General features: G+C 43.6%; 1 protein-coding gene across 2 annotated transcripts in view; it reads right to left on the minus strand.

Annotated features, from left to right (window-relative positions):
• Positions 1-206: 206 nt before the first annotated feature.
• col5a1 (procollagen, type V, alpha 1) overlaps positions 207-21,480 on the minus strand; it is a 73,588-nt gene continuing 52,314 nt past the window's right edge. The window contains exons 31-66 of one of the 2 annotated variants that reach the window (XM_056404097.1): positions 20,827-20,880; positions 20,357-20,410; positions 19,542-19,586; positions 19,298-19,351; positions 19,165-19,209; positions 18,997-19,050; positions 18,829-18,882; positions 18,680-18,733; positions 18,098-18,205; positions 17,913-18,002; positions 17,344-17,397; positions 16,949-17,056; positions 16,747-16,854; positions 15,540-15,593; positions 15,355-15,408; positions 15,141-15,248; positions 14,993-15,046; positions 14,772-14,879; positions 12,215-12,268; positions 11,874-11,981; positions 11,706-11,759; positions 11,555-11,608; positions 11,389-11,442; positions 11,215-11,268; positions 11,000-11,107; positions 10,795-10,848; positions 10,646-10,699; positions 10,278-10,385; positions 9,830-9,883; positions 9,685-9,720; positions 9,514-9,567; positions 9,106-9,373; positions 7,893-8,005; positions 6,107-6,175; positions 3,262-3,495; positions 207-3,040 (exon numbers count right to left, since the gene is read on the minus strand). In XM_056404097.1, coding sequence (XP_056260072.1) covers positions 2,894-3,040; positions 3,262-3,495; positions 6,107-6,175; positions 7,893-8,005; positions 9,106-9,373; positions 9,514-9,567; positions 9,685-9,720; positions 9,830-9,883; positions 10,278-10,385; positions 10,646-10,699; positions 10,795-10,848; positions 11,000-11,107; positions 11,215-11,268; positions 11,389-11,442; positions 11,555-11,608; positions 11,706-11,759; positions 11,874-11,981; positions 12,215-12,268; positions 14,772-14,879; positions 14,993-15,046; positions 15,141-15,248; positions 15,355-15,408; positions 15,540-15,593; positions 16,747-16,854; positions 16,949-17,056; positions 17,344-17,397; positions 17,913-18,002; positions 18,098-18,205; positions 18,680-18,733; positions 18,829-18,882; positions 18,997-19,050; positions 19,165-19,209; positions 19,298-19,351; positions 19,542-19,586; positions 20,357-20,410; positions 20,827-20,880 — 2,937 coding nt within the window. In that variant the 3' untranslated portion in view covers positions 207-2,893. Of the gene's footprint in view, positions 3,041-3,261; positions 3,496-6,106; positions 6,176-6,240; positions 6,310-7,892; positions 8,006-9,105; positions 9,374-9,513; positions 9,568-9,684; positions 9,721-9,829; positions 9,884-10,277; positions 10,386-10,645; positions 10,700-10,794; positions 10,849-10,999; positions 11,108-11,214; positions 11,269-11,388; positions 11,443-11,554; positions 11,609-11,705; positions 11,760-11,873; positions 11,982-12,214; positions 12,269-14,771; positions 14,880-14,992; positions 15,047-15,140; positions 15,249-15,354; positions 15,409-15,539; positions 15,594-16,746; positions 16,855-16,948; positions 17,057-17,343; positions 17,398-17,912; positions 18,003-18,097; positions 18,206-18,679; positions 18,734-18,828; positions 18,883-18,996; positions 19,051-19,164; positions 19,210-19,297; positions 19,352-19,541; positions 19,587-20,356; positions 20,411-20,826; positions 20,881-21,480 lie in introns of both variants that reach the window. The other variant, XM_056404096.1, reaches the window with a different exon arrangement.

The following is a 21,480-nucleotide window of genomic DNA, read 5'->3' on the forward strand; positions in this document are numbered from 1 at the left end:
GTCACACACACACACGCCTCCACACACACAGCCCAAATGTTGTTAACATAAAAAACATCTTTATCTTTAAATGGATGTGGCCAAACGCCTCAATTTAAAAATGACTCAGCTCATGTGTAGAATAACATGTGGTAAATTAATAACCTCTGGACAGCAACTTTTGTTTTCCTGTGTGCATGTAAAGAGCGGGCCTCTTACACTTACACTATGGTGTCATTTAACATTTATTTTTTTATTTTAAATAATACAATAAATATACTACAAACGAACATTTGGCTTTGGTAGAGTTACAAGTTCATCATTTTCTCTCCACTTAACAATCGTGGACATGACCTTTTTTCTTTTTTTATTCATCTGTAGCATTGGAAAAAAAACGGATGTATCCTGATGAATAAAACGTGGACTGGAGATCATGTCACTCTACAGAATTATAACAAGAGAAAAAACTTTACAATTTCATGCATACAGATAGGTTTTAATGCTTCAAAAGACATACAAGAGTGGATGGCCACAGTAAACTTGAATTTATTGACATAAAAACCAATATATCTTCTATCCTCTTTTCCTTACACAGGTTTGACAAGACTGTGAAAACAAACAAACAGACAAACGAACAGAAAATCTACAAAATAAAACAAAAACAAAACAAAAACAATGGCAGCATTACTGCTGGTTCTGGAAATTTACAAAAAATTTGTTTGTCCTTTTTGTTATTATTGAGAGCAGAAGTGTTAAATTTGGGTGTACTGCATCACAATGAAGAATGAAGCTAAAGATCTACAAGCATATCGAGTTATCTTAACAGAAATGGTTCAAGTCACATATTTGAAGATTAAAAAAAAAAAAAAAAAAAAGGAAACAAAATGAACCTATGTATGAAGGGCTGTTAAAATTCTGTGGTAGATACTAGTGGTCATAAGCATAGAGAGTGCATAGTTTGAACAAAGAGCATAATTACAATAAGGGCAAAAATAGCAGACCAGCCATCACTTTCTGACACTGCATGAGGAAACTCTTTCACGTGGCTAATTTGATGACCTGTTTCTACCGTGGTTAAATCCAGAAAACAGCACTTTTCAAGTTGTTTCCCATATTGAAGAAAAAAAAAATTTATATATTCCAAGCCACTTAAAGCTAAATATATACGTGATAACCTTTGGAAGGGTTTAGGATTTCATACATCGCACCATATCCCTTTAGACGCTTTGGCCCAATCACAACTTTTCCCATTTGTCAACTCCATCAGTTTGATGTGGCACAGATGATCCAACAGCAAGAGCTGTGGGGGGGTGGGGGCTGGGCTGGGGGGGGGGGTGGGGGAATAAAATGCAGCGTCTTAGAGCAAATGATAATGCAAAGCCAACAGCGCCATCCTAGTTTCCTTTTTTCGGTATTTCCAACATTTGGTACAAGTGTCAGACACTTTTCTTATCTGTGCGGTCCGCCGGAAGCAGGAGATAACATACGCCGCCATGCTGCACTGATCATGTGAGTGGATATGTAGGGAAGCGGCATGCAAACGCCACCACTGGACATTTATGAAAAAAACAAAAAACAAAAACAAAATAAAATAAAAAAAAAATAAGAAAATGGATGCAGCAAAAGATCCACCTGCGCCAGATGTGGTGGATAAGAGAGTCAAGGGGCTGCTGGTGATGGAATATTATCAGCACAAATTTCCTTTCATTCAAACAACACAAACTAGAAAAATACATAGCACCACAGAAGAGAGAAAATAGCACCTAGGTTTTGATTTCTTTGTGTTTTTCATTTAAATGTGATATCATCTCCCATTGCATAGTCAGATAGATGAGTATTTCAGGAAAAAAATAAAATAGAAGCAGTTTATTAAGTTAATGATATCGCCACCAAGGTAGGTGTTCTGCTCAGAGGGCACAAAAGGAGGAATGTATTATTATTATTTTTCTTTGTTATGCAAATCAACTGTCACATAATATCACAGAGCTTGTTTTCGTCTTTTATTTCCATTCTGTTCTTAAATTACAACAAGATGTGCTCCACAACTGCAACAAGACAGGACTTCCCCAATTTAGTTTCTGTTTTCCTTCTTTTTTTTTAATTTACAAGTCGAATTTCCTCACTTTGGATATTTTTCTACAATTTTTCGATGTTATCCCTGTATCCACCATCTCCTACCTCACAATTCATAAAGTCACATGCACGTTTTGAAGCCAGAAGCAATAAACATTACCAGGAAAAATATACAGAATGTACTTACAAACATAAAAATTATTTATATATATTTATATTATATAAGATCCATTCCAAGAGAATGGGGAGACAATTATGCACAAACAAAAGCTCCTGTAGTGAATGAGCAAAACAAACCAACAAAAAGACAAGTGGAAAAAAAGCCAGGGAGATGAGGGAAAACATGAGATCAGAACTAAAAGAAGAGAAAGGAGCCAAATCAGATGGAGTCCATGGCAAATACTGCGACCGTCTGGAACGGCTGCAGCTCTCAGGGTCGCCTTCGTTGCTTGGGACCAAACAAAAATCAAGTTTGATGGCGTGGGGCTAGGTGTGTGTGTGTGTGTGTGTGTGTGTGTGTGTGTGTGTGTGTCTTTTGTTTGTGTCTGTGTGTGGAGTTGTGTAGGAGGCAGGATCTGACATCCAGTTTCAAAACTTGCATGTGATGGAGAAGGCACACTGAGGTTTCAAGGTTATTTCGTTTTTTCCTCTATTCCTAAAAGAATTTCACTGTATTCTCAACTTGATTTTATTTTACTCATACTTGTTGCTTTATGGAAAAAAAAAGTAGCTTTTTTTTTTTTTTTTTACAAATACAATTGTCCTATTCTTTTTCAAATGTTGTTTTTTCTGAGAAAACAAAAATATGCTTTTTTTTTCTCCATTTGTTCAGTAAACAGTCTTAGCCGATGAAACAGACAGGACCCACTTCGAATCCGAACTTCTGCGTGGAACCGCCAAAATCGTTGAACATGATGTCCACAAACGGCACCTGTTCCACCTTTGGTGTGTTGATCTCAAGTACTGTCTTTTCATAGCCCTTTTTCAACTGAGAAAAGACACAGCAGGAGGGAGAGTTAGCGTGTGAAGGAAATATTCTTTAGAAATAAAAAAATAAAACATCACACTCTTTGCTCGGGCTCTTATTGACTGAGCCACTACAAAGACAACAGAGACATTTTACTGACGGCGCTGATCAAAGGCATCCCGCCACCCGCCGACAGACACTCGCACGCACAACACACATCTCTCTCTCTCTCTTTGACTTACCGCACAGCCATCGACCAGGGCGCGGATGTAGGGATTGTTATCGTACGACATCTCCTCATCGTTGGAGCCCAGGAAGCGGATGGCCTTGTCGTAGTTGTCCTGGTCCAGGTCGTGCCAGGCCGCCGACTGGTAGCAGTTGTATGTCATGTTCTGTCTGGCCGCCGCGCTCAGCAACCGCAGGAAAGTCATCTGGACCACGCCGATCGGGTTGCCCTCCGCGTCCACGTAGGAGAGCTGCAAAAAAACAAGAAAAAAAGAAAAGAAAAAGAAATGCAGATGGGAGCTGAGCATCACAAACTTAACAGCAGGAGACGGGACCAGTGAACCGAGGGGAAGGATGTCCTGAAGATACTGCAAAGATTTACTGAACACACTCATGTCTATACTTTGCAGTGTTTCCGTCTCTTGGGAGTCACTTTGAATTAATTTATGATTAGTAATTTCTTTTTACTGCTGAGTTGGGATTTCAAGGACGTGTTTCTTATTCACAGTAATGTTAGAAAGAGGGGGACACACAACTGATATGTACGACCACGCTCAGACAAAACTAACAGAAGTTTATAGTGTTCGTGGGATTGACTCAGGTGACGCAGACCAACATACTGACCTGATCATTAAAGATTAACTTTGGTGTTATTCTAGATTTTTCTTATTGTCGACATACTCCATGAAAAGACCAAAACCAGTGTTTGTCTCTCAGGATATCCCGTTTGTTGCAACGCATTCGTTCCTCCTGAGGACGCACCGTCAGTCTTTAGAACAAGGTCACAAATATTTATGTTGTTTTTACAAAAAGCTGAAAACAGTTGGACGTTGTAGTTTTGTAGCTCACTCTGCTGGGATCTATTTTCAGCGGCGGACTCATACACGTCCATCGCACTATTGAACATTTACAATGGCAGAACGATGTACACTACAGTAGGTGGGATCGCTTCAAAATGAACTACAGTGCCCATGTTCACCGTAATAAAGGGACACGTCAGTCTGTGGAGCAGAGGACAGTGGAGGTCTGTATCAGGCTTTGTAGAATCAATTCCTTGTTGCTTTTTGTCTTTTCATGGAGATTTATTGACAATAAAAAAGAAATATTGAATATTACCAGCCTTATGCTTCAGTAACATGTGCAAATATGTGCTAATAAAAAAAAAAAAAAAGAAAAAAAGATGAGCCTTGAATCAAAGTCCACATTGCTTAGAAAGTGGATCAGGTGGTGATATTACATACAGAGTGGGAGGAAGGGCGCAGAACATTTCCAAGGCCTAATGCCTGTAAGCTGTGCTGATGTGCAGGGCTTAATGTGGAAGAATCTGCCTTCAAAGTACAAAACATAAGCATGGCTAAATGACTAATTTAAATCTTGATTGTGTAATTATGTTAAACACAGAACCAATATGAGCAAATTATGGTAAAATCATGAAAATGTAATTATCTCAATTGGAAATATGTTGCAGTAATGATATGTTAATTGTCAGGCAATTAACCTAGAATTAACCTAGAATTTTGCTGTTTGAGCTCATGTTACAAAAAAACTGAGTGACATCCCATTAAAGCTGATTACGGCGCTTTGTAATCCTGACTGATAAGACAGCAGGTTTGCAACCAGTCACAGTTCGGCCTAATGTCCGCGAGTGACGACCGGCATACCAACCATCAGGAATCCATCAGATCCACGCGGTTGCTTCGTCTGTCGGACAAACGGGACTTACTGAGAGTAGAGCGCATGCAGCAAACATGCCATGCAGCCAGAGCAGCAAACCGTCCGAGTCTGGGTGTGTTCTTTCTCCACTTATTCTCCCACACTCACACTCACTCACACACACACACACACACACACACACACACACACACACCTTATCGCACATGCATATAGAAAGCCAGAGTACCGACACTCAAACCTGATAATAACAGAGAGCTTATCATCTTCTCCGTCTATTGGTGCTACGATTAAGTGCCACTGACTCCTTTAATCTGCTAATTAATCACAAGATATAAACACTTAAGACTTTGTGGTGCAGTTTACGTCTGAGTGTCGTCACTGTGGCTCCAATTAAAAACCATTCTGAGGTTTTTCATCCTCAGAGTGGCTTTTCTCTTTTACCCTACTGGTCCTTAACCCCCCTCCCCCCTTCCCTCCCTCCCTCCCTGTCCCGCACAGCGTGTGGATCCAGCCTGACATCACCAGAGAAACATTACCTCTTTATCATCACAGCCGCAAGTCAACAGTGACTGAGTACCCAGAAGCCCCTGGGTGGTGACTGAGTGCCTGACCCGTTTGACTCAGAGCTACTCTGCCAGATCTAAGTAGTGTTTATGTGAGACGGCGGGAATGTGAGAGCAGCTGAATGGCTGCAGCAGAGTGGCAATGACATTTGTGCCGCCGCCCCCCCCCCCCCAGATGTTTTTGTCCGCACTGTTAAATGAGCTCTCTGTGGCTGTAAAGATGCTACTTGAGTCATGGGAGTGTTGAGGCACACAGTCACTCTTAGAAGATGCTCTCTTAATGCAGCAGAGGTGTGGCACAGTGGATAATACAGTCAGGAATTTCTGCAGTAAAAGAGCAGCGCACTGTTTTCTCTTCTGACAGATATGTTGCCTCAGCACAGTCAAAACCTGCCTGTACGCTCCGCACACCTCTCCTCCATTTCCTGGTAAGAGCATCGCCTGTGCTGCTGGACTGAAGGTGAGTGCAGCCCGTGCTGAATCATGCACCACAATAACAGAACAAGCAAGGTGCCAGTGCATATACATACTTTTGTAGGGCAGAACCAGAACCATGCAGAGCCTCAGGACACACAGAGTCCAGGCCAGGAGCCAGGACTCTGGGACCGCAGGCAGGGCCACTTACCAGGGAACCTCTCTTGTAGTGACTATACCATGTGCCTGGCGAGTCTTTGGGCCATTTTGCCATTTTGCTCTGTAAAATATAAGAGGCGTTCAGGGAAGGGAAAGGGACTTGAGGAAGTCGGAAGTCTGGCTTACCAGTTTACCACGTTTGAATTCACTGAACCAGGAGCCGGGATTCTCCTTTACCCAGGATGTGAGCCTAGCCTGAGGGCATGGATCAACAGAGAGGCAGAGCAGGAGGAGGAAAAAACAGCAGTGTGTTAAAGAGAGGACACAGATCTGACAGAAACACATCCCCATTCAGTTTTTTCTTTTTCTTTCTCCCTTCTCTGTTTGTCCTCTGAGGAGTCCTCCAGACCTGAAACAGTATTCAGTTAGCTCAACCACAGCAACCGGACCAGGGCAGAAGACTTTTAGTGAGTCATTATGCCATTTTGTACAGTAAAAACTGTAGCTGGCAGCTAATTGCTGCTGAAAAATTCATGAGTACACAGTGATTAATTAAAAAATGATCGCCTGCGAGGAGCTCCTATACCGCGGCCTCTATCCCTCCCTGCTGTGCAGCCATGGCGCACTAACTTTGTTATGCCATTAAAAGCTGTGAATTGGCCAACAGGGCACGGCTCTAATGGTCTGAGGCATGACAATGATGAATTTCTCTATAATTAGAGAGCAGGGTTTGATACGGAAGTGTCATCAATAGCTTAATGGGTTAATGAATGATGGGCCGGAGATCACTTATGGTTTGGGAGGTGGCGTACATTAAACCCACGCTGCCTTGAAGGTGACCTTCAGTTGTTTCCACCGGCGTGGATCCAGCAGAGGAAGAAATATATCCTTGCAGTGACGTTATATTTTTCTAGAATCTCTGATAACAATGTCTGGCTCTCTGTACAGTACGTGGACAGTATCACTGTGTGCTCTCATAATAACCGTGCCAATCTAAACACACGTGGGAGTGTTTTTCTGTCTCGATGCAAGGACTGACAGCGCAGGCTTTTCTTTTCACCCCCCGACAGAAACGAGACCCGCCCATCAGCAGCGCGCTATAAAAAGTCTGTTTCATTATTCTGAGTTTAAACAAACTCCTGCTCCTCTGAGGCTTGGTGAGTGGGATCATTAAAATGGCTGTAGCTCTGTGCTATTACACAACCCCTGACTTGTCAGAGACAGTGTTCCCAGTGTTTCACCACTCTGCTCCTCTCCTCTCCTCGACACACTCCTGCATAATGAACCAAAAATCTTCTCATTGTGCCTGTCACCTGCCAAAGGCTTTTACAGGTGATGAGGTTCTTAATGGCACCCTATCTAAAAATGGCGTATGGATGAGTGAATCTGTGCACTAACTGTCAGAACTAAACAGAGATTTAGCATGTTTGTTAAATAACTCTGGCCCTCATGGGGAATGCAGGGAGTCCTGCTGCTGAGTCATCTCCAACATCTTCCTCATAACAACACACCGGGTAATCTCATGCAGGCTAATTATACGGGTACATGAGTAGGTACAATAGAACTCCTGTTGCAAACAGCGCTGTCTCGAGATGCGCAGGTTATTTATACAGTATGCACGCCAGTTAGTCCCAGATGTGAGGAAAAAAAGGCGATTATTATTCACGTATCTGGAGTATTAAGCTTACGCTACTTTACTGTCAATCAAATGACAAACAGCTCAAAATAGTTTTTTTTCTAGCACCAGCCTCAGCCTTTCTGCTTACTACATCCTCGACCTGACTGTCTCCTGTTAGTGTGTGTGCAGATGTGTTTGTGCGCAGGCAGGCCAGACTTACCCCTTCAGACTTCTTATCTGGGAAGATGCAGCTCTCCCCACCTGCTGTGAAGTTGCAGTACACCTTGAAGGCGTCCCGAGAGCAGCCCTGGTTTGGATCAACCCAGTACTCACCTGAAGAGATGGAGAAAAATGAGAGAGAGAGAGAGAGAGAGAGAGACAGGGAGAGAGAGAGAGAGAGAGAGCAATTATCGAGTGAAGCCTGTACTGTTCTCCACCAGGTCAAGGTAATGTCTGACATTGTGCGACCTGCGCTCAAGTATTGTTCGTGTCTCTATGTCTACGCTACCATTCCACGCTGCGTCTATATTATATGCAGAGATGCTACGCAGGGAAAATGTTACCAAACTCCCTTTTAAAAATCACAGTTTAATACTGACTCGCTCAAGGCAAACATCACACATCTTGTGAAACACAATATACGACAAATTCTTAAACGTTGGGTGTTTTCTGCATTTAAAAATGTATTTATATTCTAACAAACATTCATCTTCGAAAAGCGATTCCTGCTGTTGAGGTGCGACATTATTCAAAAATGGAAATACTTTGATTAACTAGTCCATATGTAAGAAAAAAAACAGTGTCATGCAGCTATAACGGATTAGCTGCTGAAATGTCCCACATGCAGCATGATTAAAGGGGCTTCTACTAATTATTATTTTCTCAATCGTTCAGTCAATAAAAGTCAGAATAGATTATCTGAAGCCCACAGGGATGTCATCAAATTACTTTCTTTTTTTTTGTCCTGCCATTAAAATCCAAATTTATTATCACATAAGCAGCAAATACAAATGACAGACTAGAACTAGGGAAAGTTTGGTATCTTTGCTTAAACTTACTTTAATTAATATGAGTTCATATGAGAATCTGCTGCTGATTATTTTTCCACCTACTGACTGATCGATTCATCGAGTAACTGCTGCACCTTCACTTGATTTTCGCCTTGGCTTTTCGGTGATGTTCATAAATTTGGGGTCGTATACTATTTGCGGTGTATGTGTGTCACATGAGTTGTAGCAGCTCTTAAAGTGAAGCTAGCAGCCACATAATACAGCTCGATGTATTATCCATCAGCATTGTCTTTTCCTCAACATCTCTAGCGAGCTGCTGCGTGCATGTGATCAACACCAGTTCAGTGCAGAAATGAAAAACTGTGGAGGGAGAGGATTAGACAATAGGCCTCATGCCTCATTTAGATGGAGTGTGATACAAACCGTCGGGGAAATCAGGGTGGCAGAGCTGCAGGTCCTTGCAGGTACGAGCGGGGTTGTTCTGTGTGCCCAGCGGGTGCTTCATCTGCTCGATCTCCAGTTTCAGGGAGTTGAGCGAGCCAAAGATTTCCTCCATGCCGTCGTCGTAGTCCTTGTAGTTGGCATCCATGGGTGCATCATCCACCATCTGGCTGGCGTCGATGTTCCTACGCGCTCTGCCCTTAATGGGAGCCTGGATGGGGAGTGGGTGGATAACGTCGCCAGGAGGGCCCTGTGAAGGAGAGATGAAAGGAAGAGACAGAGGTAAGGAGATGGAGATTATGCAAATGTCCATAAACCCAAGAGCTAACGACCTGCACTAAGGATAACATACAAAATGAGACCATTCAAAAGACTAGTGCATTAACTTACAGGAGGGCCAGGAGGTCCAGGTACACCACTCTCTCCCTTTGGTCCAGTTTGACCCTGAAGAGGACAAATTAAAGGAATGCTTAATCTTTAACGTCACATGATTTTTACGGGTGTCATGAGAAACGCTCCTCATCGTTTCCGTTGGAGTTCCACTGTCACCGAAACACTTACCGATGAACCTTTAGCTCCTTTGGGACCAGGAGGACCCTGAAGAGGCAGAGATGAACAAGTAATCAATATTAGCTCAGACATTACATGTTACTGAGTGAGACGCCTTCTGTAGTGCAACATATGGATATGATGAGGAGAGTCTTACAGGTAATCCAGGAGGACCCAGGGGACCGAGTGGACCTGAGGGACCAGTGATACCCTGAAGGAGGAGAGAGAGAGAGAGAGAGAGAGAGAGAGAGAGAGAGAGAGAGAGAGAGAGAGAGAGAGAGAGAGAGAGAGAGAGAGAGAGAGAGAGAGAGAGAGAGAGAGAGAGAATGAAATCATAACAGAAAAAACTATGTTTACTCCTGGTGCAACAGCATCGACTGGCATGGGGGATATTAACACTGGTTACCACATTCTGCCTTTGCTAAATTAAAAAAAGACCCACAAATATAAATCAATAACTTTCAGTGGGAAGATTGTTGGCACAAATGGTATTACTCTTCTGCAACACCCAACGGTCTGTTATGTGTACACAGAATTAAAAATACAATGTGTGGGCATGTGCAGGATTCTTTTTCTGTGGCTCAAGTGCAGGTTGGTTTGCTCACGTTGTCTCCTTTGGGACCAGCAGCTCCTGAGGGACCAGGGAGACCTCTGTCACCCTTTTCTCCCTGTTCACCTGGGGGTCCGATAAGACCGATGAGACCTGGATGGCCCTAAGGGCAGAGAACAACACGCACGCTTATTATCAATACAACAGTCAATAACACACCATCACCAAACATTAGTCCTATAATATATCTATCTGGCACAGCCGCTAATCATTAGAGTAATGATCGGATGGCTGGAGGCAAACAACAGATCTAATCAGTCTGTAAGTAAATTACATCCATTAGTCTTTGTTACAGTATTTACTGAAGCTTATGCTACACATCAAAACTTTCACATCAGTTGAGTAATTGCTGGAGTGGCTCACCTTTTCTCCTTTGACACCTGAGTCTCCTTTCAAACCAGGTAAACCAGGAGGGCCCTATGAGAGGAATAACAGGTGAATATGGATTCAGATCAACTGCAGATATTATGTGAAATACCTCAGTTCAAAGGCCTGGAGTCACTTCTACTCACCATAGGTCCGGGAGGTCCATCTGGGCCTGGAGGACCAGGTAAACCTTGCTCTCCCTGCACAGAAACACCAATTAAACCGTGTTTTTAAGCCTCACTCACTGCTCTGCCTCTTTATCAGAAACTGTTCATGTACACCAGCTTTTTATTGAAGCTCTTCAAAATGACTGTGATGAATTGGTGTGAAGGTAAGAAACACTTTACTTACAACTGGGCCAGGGATACCCCTGAGGCCCTCAGAACCGGGCTTGCCAGGTGATCCTTGAGGACCAACAGGACCTGTCTTTCCTTGGGGACCTTCCAAGCCAGGCTCTCCCTTTCACACGAAAACAGGATACACATTACCCATTTGATTCTCGCTCATTTGTTGTTGTTTTTTGACATTGTTGGTGTAATGTCTGTGTTATTTGTTGGATGTGTTACCTTGGCTCCCTTCTCTCCTTGTCTTCCCTCAGGTCCTGCAGCTCCAGGGGGGCCCTTTTTTAAAAAACAGATGACAGATTAATATTGCACACTAAAAAGACAGAACACTGCAGCATTCTGACATTGATAAAATTTTGCAAAGACGAGGAGGAGACGGCACAGGACGGTACTTACTCTCTTTCCTGGTGGTCCAGAGGGACCAGACTCTCCGGTGGGTCCAGGTGAACCCTAGTTTAAGATTTCAGAGGGTGAAAATTAAAAGAAAATTAAATCATTTGCAATTTGAATAAAAACCTTTATCTATACAGTAATAACACAGAGCTGTGCCATTAACACTCACAGCCTGACCGGCTTCTCCATCATCTCCCTTGTCACCAGTTGGACCGTCTAACCCCTGCAGAAGAATTGAACAGAACCTCAGTCAAGCTGCATTACGTCAACAACAAGCTGCGATGAAGAGTTGCACAATTCGTGATTAATGCCATACGTACAGCAGGACCAGGCTCGCCAGGGGGGCCAGGGTCACCAGGGAAACCACTTGGACCCTGAAAATCAATAGAAGCTGAATTAGTTTTTTTTTGTTGTTACGATAATACATTTATTTTCAAATCAATATGATCCCCTGCGTGAGGTTAAACTGAAGGAGGAATAGAACTTACTGGGCTGCCTTTAGGACCATCATCTCCAGGGGGACCCTTAGGACCGGGAGGCCCGGCTGCACCAGCTGGACCACCCTCTCCCTTTTCTCCTCGCTCTCCTCTTGGACCCTGGAGTAATACACAGTTATGAGAAATTCTAATTCAGAGAGACCGGTAGAAAGAAAGTGGAAAGTGTCAAAGGAAACCGCCTCATTATACTTTATGGTCATTGTAGATAAACTGACATCTGTTCTCTAACTATTGACCAACAACGATCCATTTTCCTCAGTGGTGATGATCGCTGGTCCTTTCATTTCTTATCATGTAAAAAAAAATGGAGAAAACAGAATCTGATAACTCACTGGTGGGCCAAGTTCTCCCTGAAGACCTGGTTCTCCTGTTTCACCAGCATCTCCCTGACGAGAGAGAGAGAGAGAGAGAGAGAGAGAGAGAGAGAGAGAGAGAGAGAGAGAGAGAGAGAGAGAGAGAGAGAGAGAGAGAGAGAGAGAGAGAGAGAGAGAGAGAGAGAGAGAGAGAGAGAGAGAGAGAGAGAGCGAGGAGATATTAGAGGGTAAGAATGAGACATACATTATCAGACAGGTGATTTGTTGATCCAACACGGTTCTAAAAATCCCATCATTTACAGCAGCTCTCACTGTCCTGGTGCCCTTGTCACCCTAATGGGGATAGAAAGAGATGACATGAGAGATTTCAATCCATCAAGGGCAGGTGGATTGGGTGGCTGGCGCAAAAGAGGGCGCTGACCGCACTGTTCTCCCTGCACCCTGCTCATATATCTTGTCCTCTTTCCTCCTGCCTTACTGGACGATTGCCCTGTTGACTCACCTATCAGCTGGACACTATCGTTATTCACTGTCACATGAGCCCTACCGTCCTGCCGTCCTGGGTTTACTGCAGATGCACTCTGCCACACCTGTTTTCGGGGGAAAAAAATATTATCCCACGTCATGTTTAGTGGGGAGAAAGCGCCGATCGATAGCGCAGCTCTTCTCTCTGGCATGAACAGCGGCTCTGTGTTGTGAACATCAACCGAAGCTTTTAAAACAGTGCCTGGCTGTCTTCCATAACGGCTCTCGCTGCTGTCAAGAAATCCACTCTAAGCAGTTGGTGCGCCTGTTTCAAAAGCATGACTGATCCTCCTGAATTAGGAGCGTACACTGGTCTTTATGCAATGTTGCATCTGAGGAAGCCTTGCACAGGCCATGACTGTATCCTTAAGACAGCCTGCTCATGTCCACCACAGGGACGCTGGGAGAATCTGCTGAGGGCAGGGAAAGCAAGAGCATGAACGACAGCTGCTCATCACTGTTATATGTGTTTACAGAAAAAAAAGCCTGAGCTCAGTCGCTTGCCAGCTCCTTGGGCTGGCTAATAAAATGCCAGATCAGCTGAAGCGCGATTAGCCAAAAGAGCGGTGTGTTTTTGTCTGCACAGGAGGACAGGCCATCCTCAGGGAGATTATGAAGGGGGCGAAAGGTGATTCTATTGACTGAACTAGATAAAACAAATCACACCATCACCACGGACAGAAAATGAGCTGAAAGTGCTGCGCACTGCAGTCCAGCAGCTGCAGAAGCTGCCAGAGCAGGCCTTTCATAAGAAAAGAGCAGCAACAAATAAGAGTGGGAGATGATGTTATGAGAGGCGCATTTTAATAATGTATTTATCATCTTAGAATCGCAAGTATGGTGCCGTTGAGTATTTATTCATACTCTCCACTCAGCAACAGCACTGTTGGGGATGGCAGCCTGTCCGTTAGATTATCTGTGCATCTGTCACTCGGCGGCAGGAAAAAAATAAAATAAAAAAAGATTATGTCCCATTTAAAAGGGTATCATATAAATAGGCATGTGAAATATTAATGGCTGCAAAAACCTTGTAAAGAGGTATCATTCACAGTCCTCACCGCAGAGCACTCAAACAAACTGCTAGATACACTGAATCTGCCTCCTCCAAAGTGTTAGAAAAACCAGTCAGCTGGATAAAAACGGGATCACACCTGGCTCAGAGGCAGGTTACAATGAAAAATGTGACAGGTGCCACAGCGGTTGCGGACATCAAGTCCACTTGGGGACCTCTTTGTTGCGTTGTCTACCTCTCTAGAAAAATTTGCATGAACTAAAAATTAAGAATCCACTTCCAGAGAGTCTGTGCGCAGTATTTTTGTTGCCACTTGGAAAAGAAAAGGCACGAATACATTGTCGTTTGGATGAATGCATGAATGCAGCGCGCGGAGTGGGCTTCCATAATGGCCACACAACAGCTCCACTCATCCATGTTAAAAGCAACAGACAGTTTCAGAGCAGACTGGCTTCTCACAGAGAAAACTGTTCCTATCTGGAAAGCGCAGGACACCAAAGCACAAATGATGATGATACAGCAGTCAAAATAATAGAATTCACATGGGCAGTTGATGTACCTTTTACAAATAATGTCTCCAGGAGACAATGAAATCAGCATTTCTGTGTGTAATTATGTGCACAAAATTGTATTTGGTAGACAGCGATATCTGTGGTGTGTTTAAGTTAAATAAAATGTGTTTTAATTTTTGCTCCGTCTGAATATCTGTTTACTAAAGTGATTAAAAATGTTCTTTCAGTTAATTGCCTACAGGACGGATACAATTACCTTCATAAAAGGATGCACAGAACAACACGACTGAAAGGCTTTTGTGAGTATGGAGATATCTGTGTTTACACTTTAACCAACTAAAGAGGTGGAGGGTGTACATTAAAAACAGATGCAGTTTCCTGCATAAAAGGATCATCACAACAGCACTACGCTACCTGATGTGCTTACACAAAAACCTCAACTGCACCACTCTGCACCCCCTCCCCCCTCCTTGCAAAGCAGGCGACAAACAGAAGTGATCAAACCTGAAACAGGAGAGAGGGTTACCTTTTCTCCAACAGCGCCAGGGTTTCCAATACCACCGGGAGGTCCCTGAGGGCCATCGGCTCCTGGGGGTCCTGAGGGGCCTCTAGGACCAGGGGGACCAGGTGGACCCTACAGGGAAGGATAAGAAATGTAATTTAGAACTACATTTCACCTGCATCCTGCTTGTAATGTATTGAATAGTAAGCCAATCAGAATGAGTGTCAACTTATAATAATTCTTACCATTTGACCAACGTCTCCGGTTTCACCTTTCTCACCAGGTGGACCAGGCAAGCCCTGAGGAAAGCAGGAAGGATTTAATCATATTGTCTCACTGTTTCTCAATGATAACATTTGACCACAGTTTGTGTTTCTTCATTACAGTCCGCACCTGCAGCCCAACTGGGCCTGGAGGTCCAGGGAATCCTCTTGATCCTTCATCTCCCTTCTGGCCGAACAGACCCTGCTGACCTCTGGGACCGGGCTCACCATCTGCACCCTGCACACGGCGACAGATAAAGGGGGGGGGGGGTCACATACACAATATAAATACAGTAAATGAGGTGCTAAATGATCTGACGACACAACCCAAGCTGGATACGTACAGCAGGACCAGGTGCTCCAACGGGTCCTTGAGGGCCAGTAGGACCGGGTGGACCCTGCAGAGGAGAAGGAAACGCATCAAAATGACGGTCACGATTCAAAAGCAATGTATTTAAGAAGAAAATTGTAAGATGAATGATGAATAATAATGAGTTTTCTATGATGCTGTAAATAAGCAGTTTCTTACATGTTCTCCTTTGTCACCCTTGCTTCCTTTCTGGCCTGGCTCTCCCAGCTCTCCCTGAGGAAGGAAAAGACCACAGTGTGAAATCAAGACAGAAAAATCTCTCAGTTCAAACTAACGCACGAGTGAGAAGGAGATGAAATATGACAAAGGATTTTGTTAAATTATAATCAAACGATCAAAGATGACACGTCAATGCACATTAAAACTTACACTCATCTATATACTGCCATTCTTAGAGTCTGTCTGTGTATTTTTCGATTACATCACTCCTTTTTCTAACAAGTGGCGACAAATATAGCTCACATCTGAGGGGGGGGGGGGCTTATGATGATGGTTGAGCCACTGGTGTTACTAGCAGCCAAAACAGAATAGATAATTAGTCCCATCTCAACCTGTTTGCACCACAATTCCCAGAATGACGAACCTTGCACTATTATTTCAAAGCCTCCACATGCTGTGGGTGTTTGCAGAAATGCTGCTAATAACTAGCAAAGCCAAAGGCATTTACTTTTGGGTTTGAGTCAGACAATGCTCTTTGTGAGGCAGCATTAGTCTCTTAAATAAAGGCCTTGGAGTTGTCCATTCCCCTGTGGAATGGGACTAATAATGAGAAAGTGTCTGAATGTGTGTAAACATTAGCTTGTGAGATTCTTTTTATCTGCATGGCAAATACCCTCTGTATTTGTCTGTGTCCGTCTACACCGCGGGGACCATTGTGAGGCCAGTTAAGAACTGAGGCATTCTTCAAAGGATAAGAGATTATCCTCTGAGTATCTCCATAGCTGATCTTCCTGCAAATGTTTTCAGAGGGGATGAGGAGATATTCTTGCTTCTGAATACCAAAGGGTCACTTTCACAAATTCTGTCACAGCCACAAAATTTCCTCCCTCTCCCTCTGCCTGTTTGTACAGGAGGGTACAAAGCGGCGACGAGGCAGGTTCGCGTTTTAAAAGATCTGGTAATCGATGCAAACTCTGTCAGACAAATTCCCCTTTGAGCGTTTGAGGTCGCGGGGAAAAGAGACAAAAGGATAACCGGCTTAGATCTCAGCTGTGAAGTTGAGTGTCTTTGGAAGATGGTAACTGTGTATGTATTATACAGTCGTGTGGAAGCGAGTGTGTGCATGATGCAGAGTGCCAAAACAATGAAAGCTTTAATGCAGCTTTACTGAATCTCTTTACCTGAACAAGAAAACAAACCAACTCACCTTGTCTCCATCCTCTCCAGGTGGTCCAGGAGGTCCTCCGGGTCCTGGCAGACCCACAGGTCCCTGAATACCATCTCTTCCAGCTGGGCCTTGAGGTCCTTTCTCTCCCTGTTGTCATAGTATATAAACATGTTGTCAGCCATGCTAAATTCAGCTATTTGTCTGTATGTCACAGCAATCTCTATTAATGTGATGTTCTTACCGGTCCGCCTTTCTCTCCAGCAGGGCCTGGAGGTCCCTGGGGGCCAGGACGTCCAGGAAGACCTGTAGGTCCGGCTGGGCCAGCAGGACCACGCTCGCCGGGAGAACCCTACAGTACCACCATGAAGCGGTATTATCAGTTATCAAAGGATAAAATCTCAAAGTTTTAACAGTGAAACACTGAAACAAAGTCATAATGTCAGACACATCCACCAAATAGGTCAGACCTCTCTTATGTAAGTAGCAAACTGCATATCATTATGTTGTGTAAGAGCCCCGAACAAATGAGGGTGGGAACTTCGCCATGGAGACAATTCCCACAGATGGAGACATAATGTGGAAGGTGAGAGAATGAGAGTGACAAAGTGAGGATGTGATGCAGTAAATTGTACTCACAGCAGGGCCAGGAGGACCGTGAGGACCTTCATTCCCTTTCAGGCCGTGAGCCCCCTGCGGAACAAAATAAGATGACGGCTTCAGAAAACAAACATCTGTTGGGGGAAGAACACATCCTGTCTTACACTGGACTCCCTATCTTCAAAACAAGCTCAGTGTGAGATGGGAAAACCTCCTATAGTCCCCAAAGTGGAGGCTGAGAGCAGTGATTTAGTGAAACTGCTGCGAACATCCGTTACATTGCAAAGGAACAGGTGTATCGCATAATTTCTGCAACCATAAAGTTAAATGAAAAGCTGTTTTGCCAACAAATAAGGGCGGATTGCATAACAACCAGGACATGACTTTGTCAAGCGAGAGAAAAAAAAAAAAAAAAATAAACACCCTAGAGCACACTGTTCCTTTACTGAAGCCCACACAGGGATCTGATATCATGTCTGAATCTTGAGGTTCACCACAGTCTTACAGAGATTTAACAGTCCAGAACTATTATGCAATAACCACGCTGTGAAAGATATTAAATCTGAGAGCAGCAATTGTACTCAATTGGAGCAGAAGGCAACACTCACCACAGGGCCAGGAAGACCTCTCTCTCCAGGGAAACCTCTAGGCCCAGGAGGGCCATCCTTACCTGCTGGGCCAGCAGGGCCGGGGTCACCCTGCAGGTCAGAACACAAAGGAAGCAAATGTTAGAAGTGCTAATACAGATATGTATTATACTGATAGGGTGCGGAAATAGAGCTTCGGACGTCACCTTGGCTCCTTCTTTGCCTGCAGCTCCAGGTAGACCCTGCTCACCAGGTGGGCCTGGGGGTCCAGGGTGACCCCGATCTCCCATTGGTCCGGTCTCACCTGTTGGTCCCTATAATTGGGGGGAAAACAAACAAAACAAACCAAAACAAATCAAAACATAAATAAAACCATGGATACTACAGCATGAAACCCAGAAGCAGAGGAGGTGTGAAGAAGAGGATGGCAGAAGGAACACTGTGAGCAGAATCAGCAATTCAAATACACAAAAGATGTTACAATTTCTCCAGCTATTACAAAACATGGCGTGGAGAAGCGGAACATTTGCTGTGTGGGCGGTCTACTAGTCATTAAGGCCACATACAGCTCCATTATCATCAATGTTCTCAGCTGGCATTAGCAAAGCGGCTGCGAGGGAAAGTCTGTTAAACGTTTATGCATAATGGATGAAGAGCCCACTGCTAACATGAAAGAGTATAAACAACACTTAAGTCACGGCTCGATATATAGGTACGAGGTTTGTCTTTGGCAGATAAACAAAACTGATAGTACACGTAAGGGAGGAAGAAGATGGTCAGTGACTCACCTGAGGTCCAACCACACCTGGGGGACCAGGGGGGCCTGTCTTGCCTTGGAATCCCTGATTATTACAGAAGAAAAACAAAACAGAATTATCAACATGTGATTTTGGTGGAAGACAGATGAAGAGCTGAATAATCAGAGCACTTTACTCACAGTCTCTCCTCTCTGTCCAGGATGTCCAGGCAGTCCGTCTTTCCCTGCGGGTCCCTGAGAAATACACAATGAGTTTCCATTAATATACAATACAAAACAAAGAGAGCGACAAAAGTTATGATGGGTTCATACAGAGAGCTGTGTGTGGTGTAATGAGTTTGGACTTACAGGAGGCCCCTTTGGTCCTGGGAAACCTGTTGGTCCCTGAGGGCCTGGCAGACCCTGAAACAAACAACAAAAGACTTCTGGTTAATGATGTGTTGTCTCTTATGGAAACCGATACGATGCTGTCAGGCTGAAATGAACCGACGACCGCTGATGCGCGATGGTACGTACCCTCTCACCGGGAGGTCCTGGTGGGCCGTCATTTCCTGAGTTACCCTGAAGAGACAAAAGGAGGGATTAAATGGTGGGCTTGGAAACAACATATGCGCAAAATAGGAAATAAAAATAATAGTAATTTACATACCTTTGGTCCAGCTTTTCCGGTTGGTCCTCTTGGCCCTCGCTCTCCTCGAGGCCCCTTGAGAAAAGACGACGTGATTAAAATAATAGAAAGGATCCTGAGAGTTATTTGTGACCTGAAAATGTTGGACTTAATAACTGTCTCATTTTGGATTCCCCTCAAGCATGCCCAGGTTGAATCTCCACTTCCACTCAGGTGCCAAGATTGCCATCTGTATATAAGCATGAGTCTGCTGAGTAAGACTAACCGTTGGTCCTCTCTGTCCGCGTGGGCCAGGCTTTCCTGCTGTTCCCTGTGGACACGACGAACACACACAATGATCAAAGGAGTGGCACTCGCATCATTAAGAGGCTGCATCCTCTGGAAGGAGGAATCTAATGCCAGCAGACAGTCACATTTGCAAGCAGATTTCAGCAGAATTGGGCCCTTTAGTAGCTCAGAGATCATCTTTTAACATTAATTAGGAATTACCTGCTACAAAATTACCATCAGTATTTATCAGCACTTACATTACATCCATTACTAGCTCAGAAAAGGACATTTTAATAAACAATATAATGTCTTTAAAGAAATATTGCAATTACAGCGCCTGCATACATTTTTAATGAGAGAAACAATTACATCTTTAGTGTAGCCTTTAAGTTTCAAACAAGTGCTGTGAAACTATGTTAATGGCACTATTATCCCTTTCTGTCTGCCGGCTCAGTCTCATAAACTTCACAAATGTTTTGTGAAGATGAAAATCTTTGTGTGGCTTGCTCCACTCTCGGTGACAAACCATTAGTCTTGCAGGCGAGCTAATGGCCCATCCCTTAAACAAAGAAAATGAAACATTGCACAAGTATCACAAAGTGATAAACAATGCTTTTGGTGGTTTGGAATGGGTTGGGTAAATGGTAATCAAGAAGGGAATAGAATTGTCTTTCTGTTCTTTAGATTAGAGCCATGCAACCTCCTGTAGGTTGATAAATCTGGAGCCTGGACAGGAGCCTGTCTCCAGCGCTCGTATTGATCCTGCCTTTGTAGGAATGAGGAGATTAATAAGAAGTCTATCCGACATACCCGAGTTCCTTTCTCTCCATTGGCGCCAGGGAAACCTTGGAAACCCTGAGATCCCTGTGTGCGAGAACGACAGTAATTAATCATTTGAGAGAGAAAACTTATATATTAAATCCTTTGTTTATTCCCTGAGATATCCCCAGTTTATTAAATGCAACAGGACACTGGGTGCACTGTAAATAACAGCAGTGTTTTATTGTTGCCAAAAGGCATATTTAAATCCCCAGCTCTTTGATCAGGGAGCTTCAAGCATGTCCAGTTGTCAGACTGTGGCTGTGGATAAAGGATGAACTATCAAAGGTTCAGCAAAGCTGCCTTCACATGCACATGTGCACATTTTTCATTCTCTTTCAAATGTGCAGAGAAACATGAGTGCAGGGACATGTTGGCCAAATTGTGTCCCTTTTCAAGTTCCTCTATACTGAAAGCCCTGACTTAGTGACAATATTGTTTGGCAATACGTGCGCAGTTACCTTTGGTCCTTGTCTTCCTGGGTATCCTGGCAGTCCGGGAACTCCGAGTTTACCCTGTAAATGAGAAAAGCCAAATGTGTTTTTGGATGTACTTCAAAGGTCGCTCCAGTGATTGATAATTGCACTTTCAAATTCAAATTTGTCAGACTCATTAGATGCATGTTGAAAAATCGATTCAGCAACGGCAGATATCCTGGATCCTACAGTTCCCATAATGCAAGCCGACAGCTACTTTCAAACTGCAAAACTCCAGTGTGTAACACAAATCAGTTATTTTTCAAACTTTACAAAGCTCGCTCCAGATCCACAGATCTTCACAGTAGTACTCTGATGAGTGAACTTAACCTCGTGTGTAAAATCTCTATTTTGTTTTTTTTTGGGTCAGTGCCCACGTTATGTAATTCCATATTGCACTATGCTTTTGATGAATGCATTAAATATATAAGACACTTAGTACTAATGTGAATTTAATGGGTTATGAGTAATGAAATCTCCAATTTATCAGTAGAATTCTATTTTTATAGAAGATAAATTCTATACAAAGCTGATCTCCTAATGAGTATCCTGCAAACCTTAATGCAAGACAAGCAAACTGCATCCGACACACTTTATACTACATCTGTAAGGCTGTGAATGTAAAGTCTTATTCCAATG

Source organism: Seriola aureovittata, chromosome 18 (genome assembly GCF_021018895.1).
Source record: "Seriola aureovittata isolate HTS-2021-v1 ecotype China chromosome 18, ASM2101889v1, whole genome shotgun sequence".
Lineage (NCBI taxonomy): Eukaryota > Metazoa > Chordata > Actinopteri > Carangiformes > Carangidae > Seriola > Seriola aureovittata.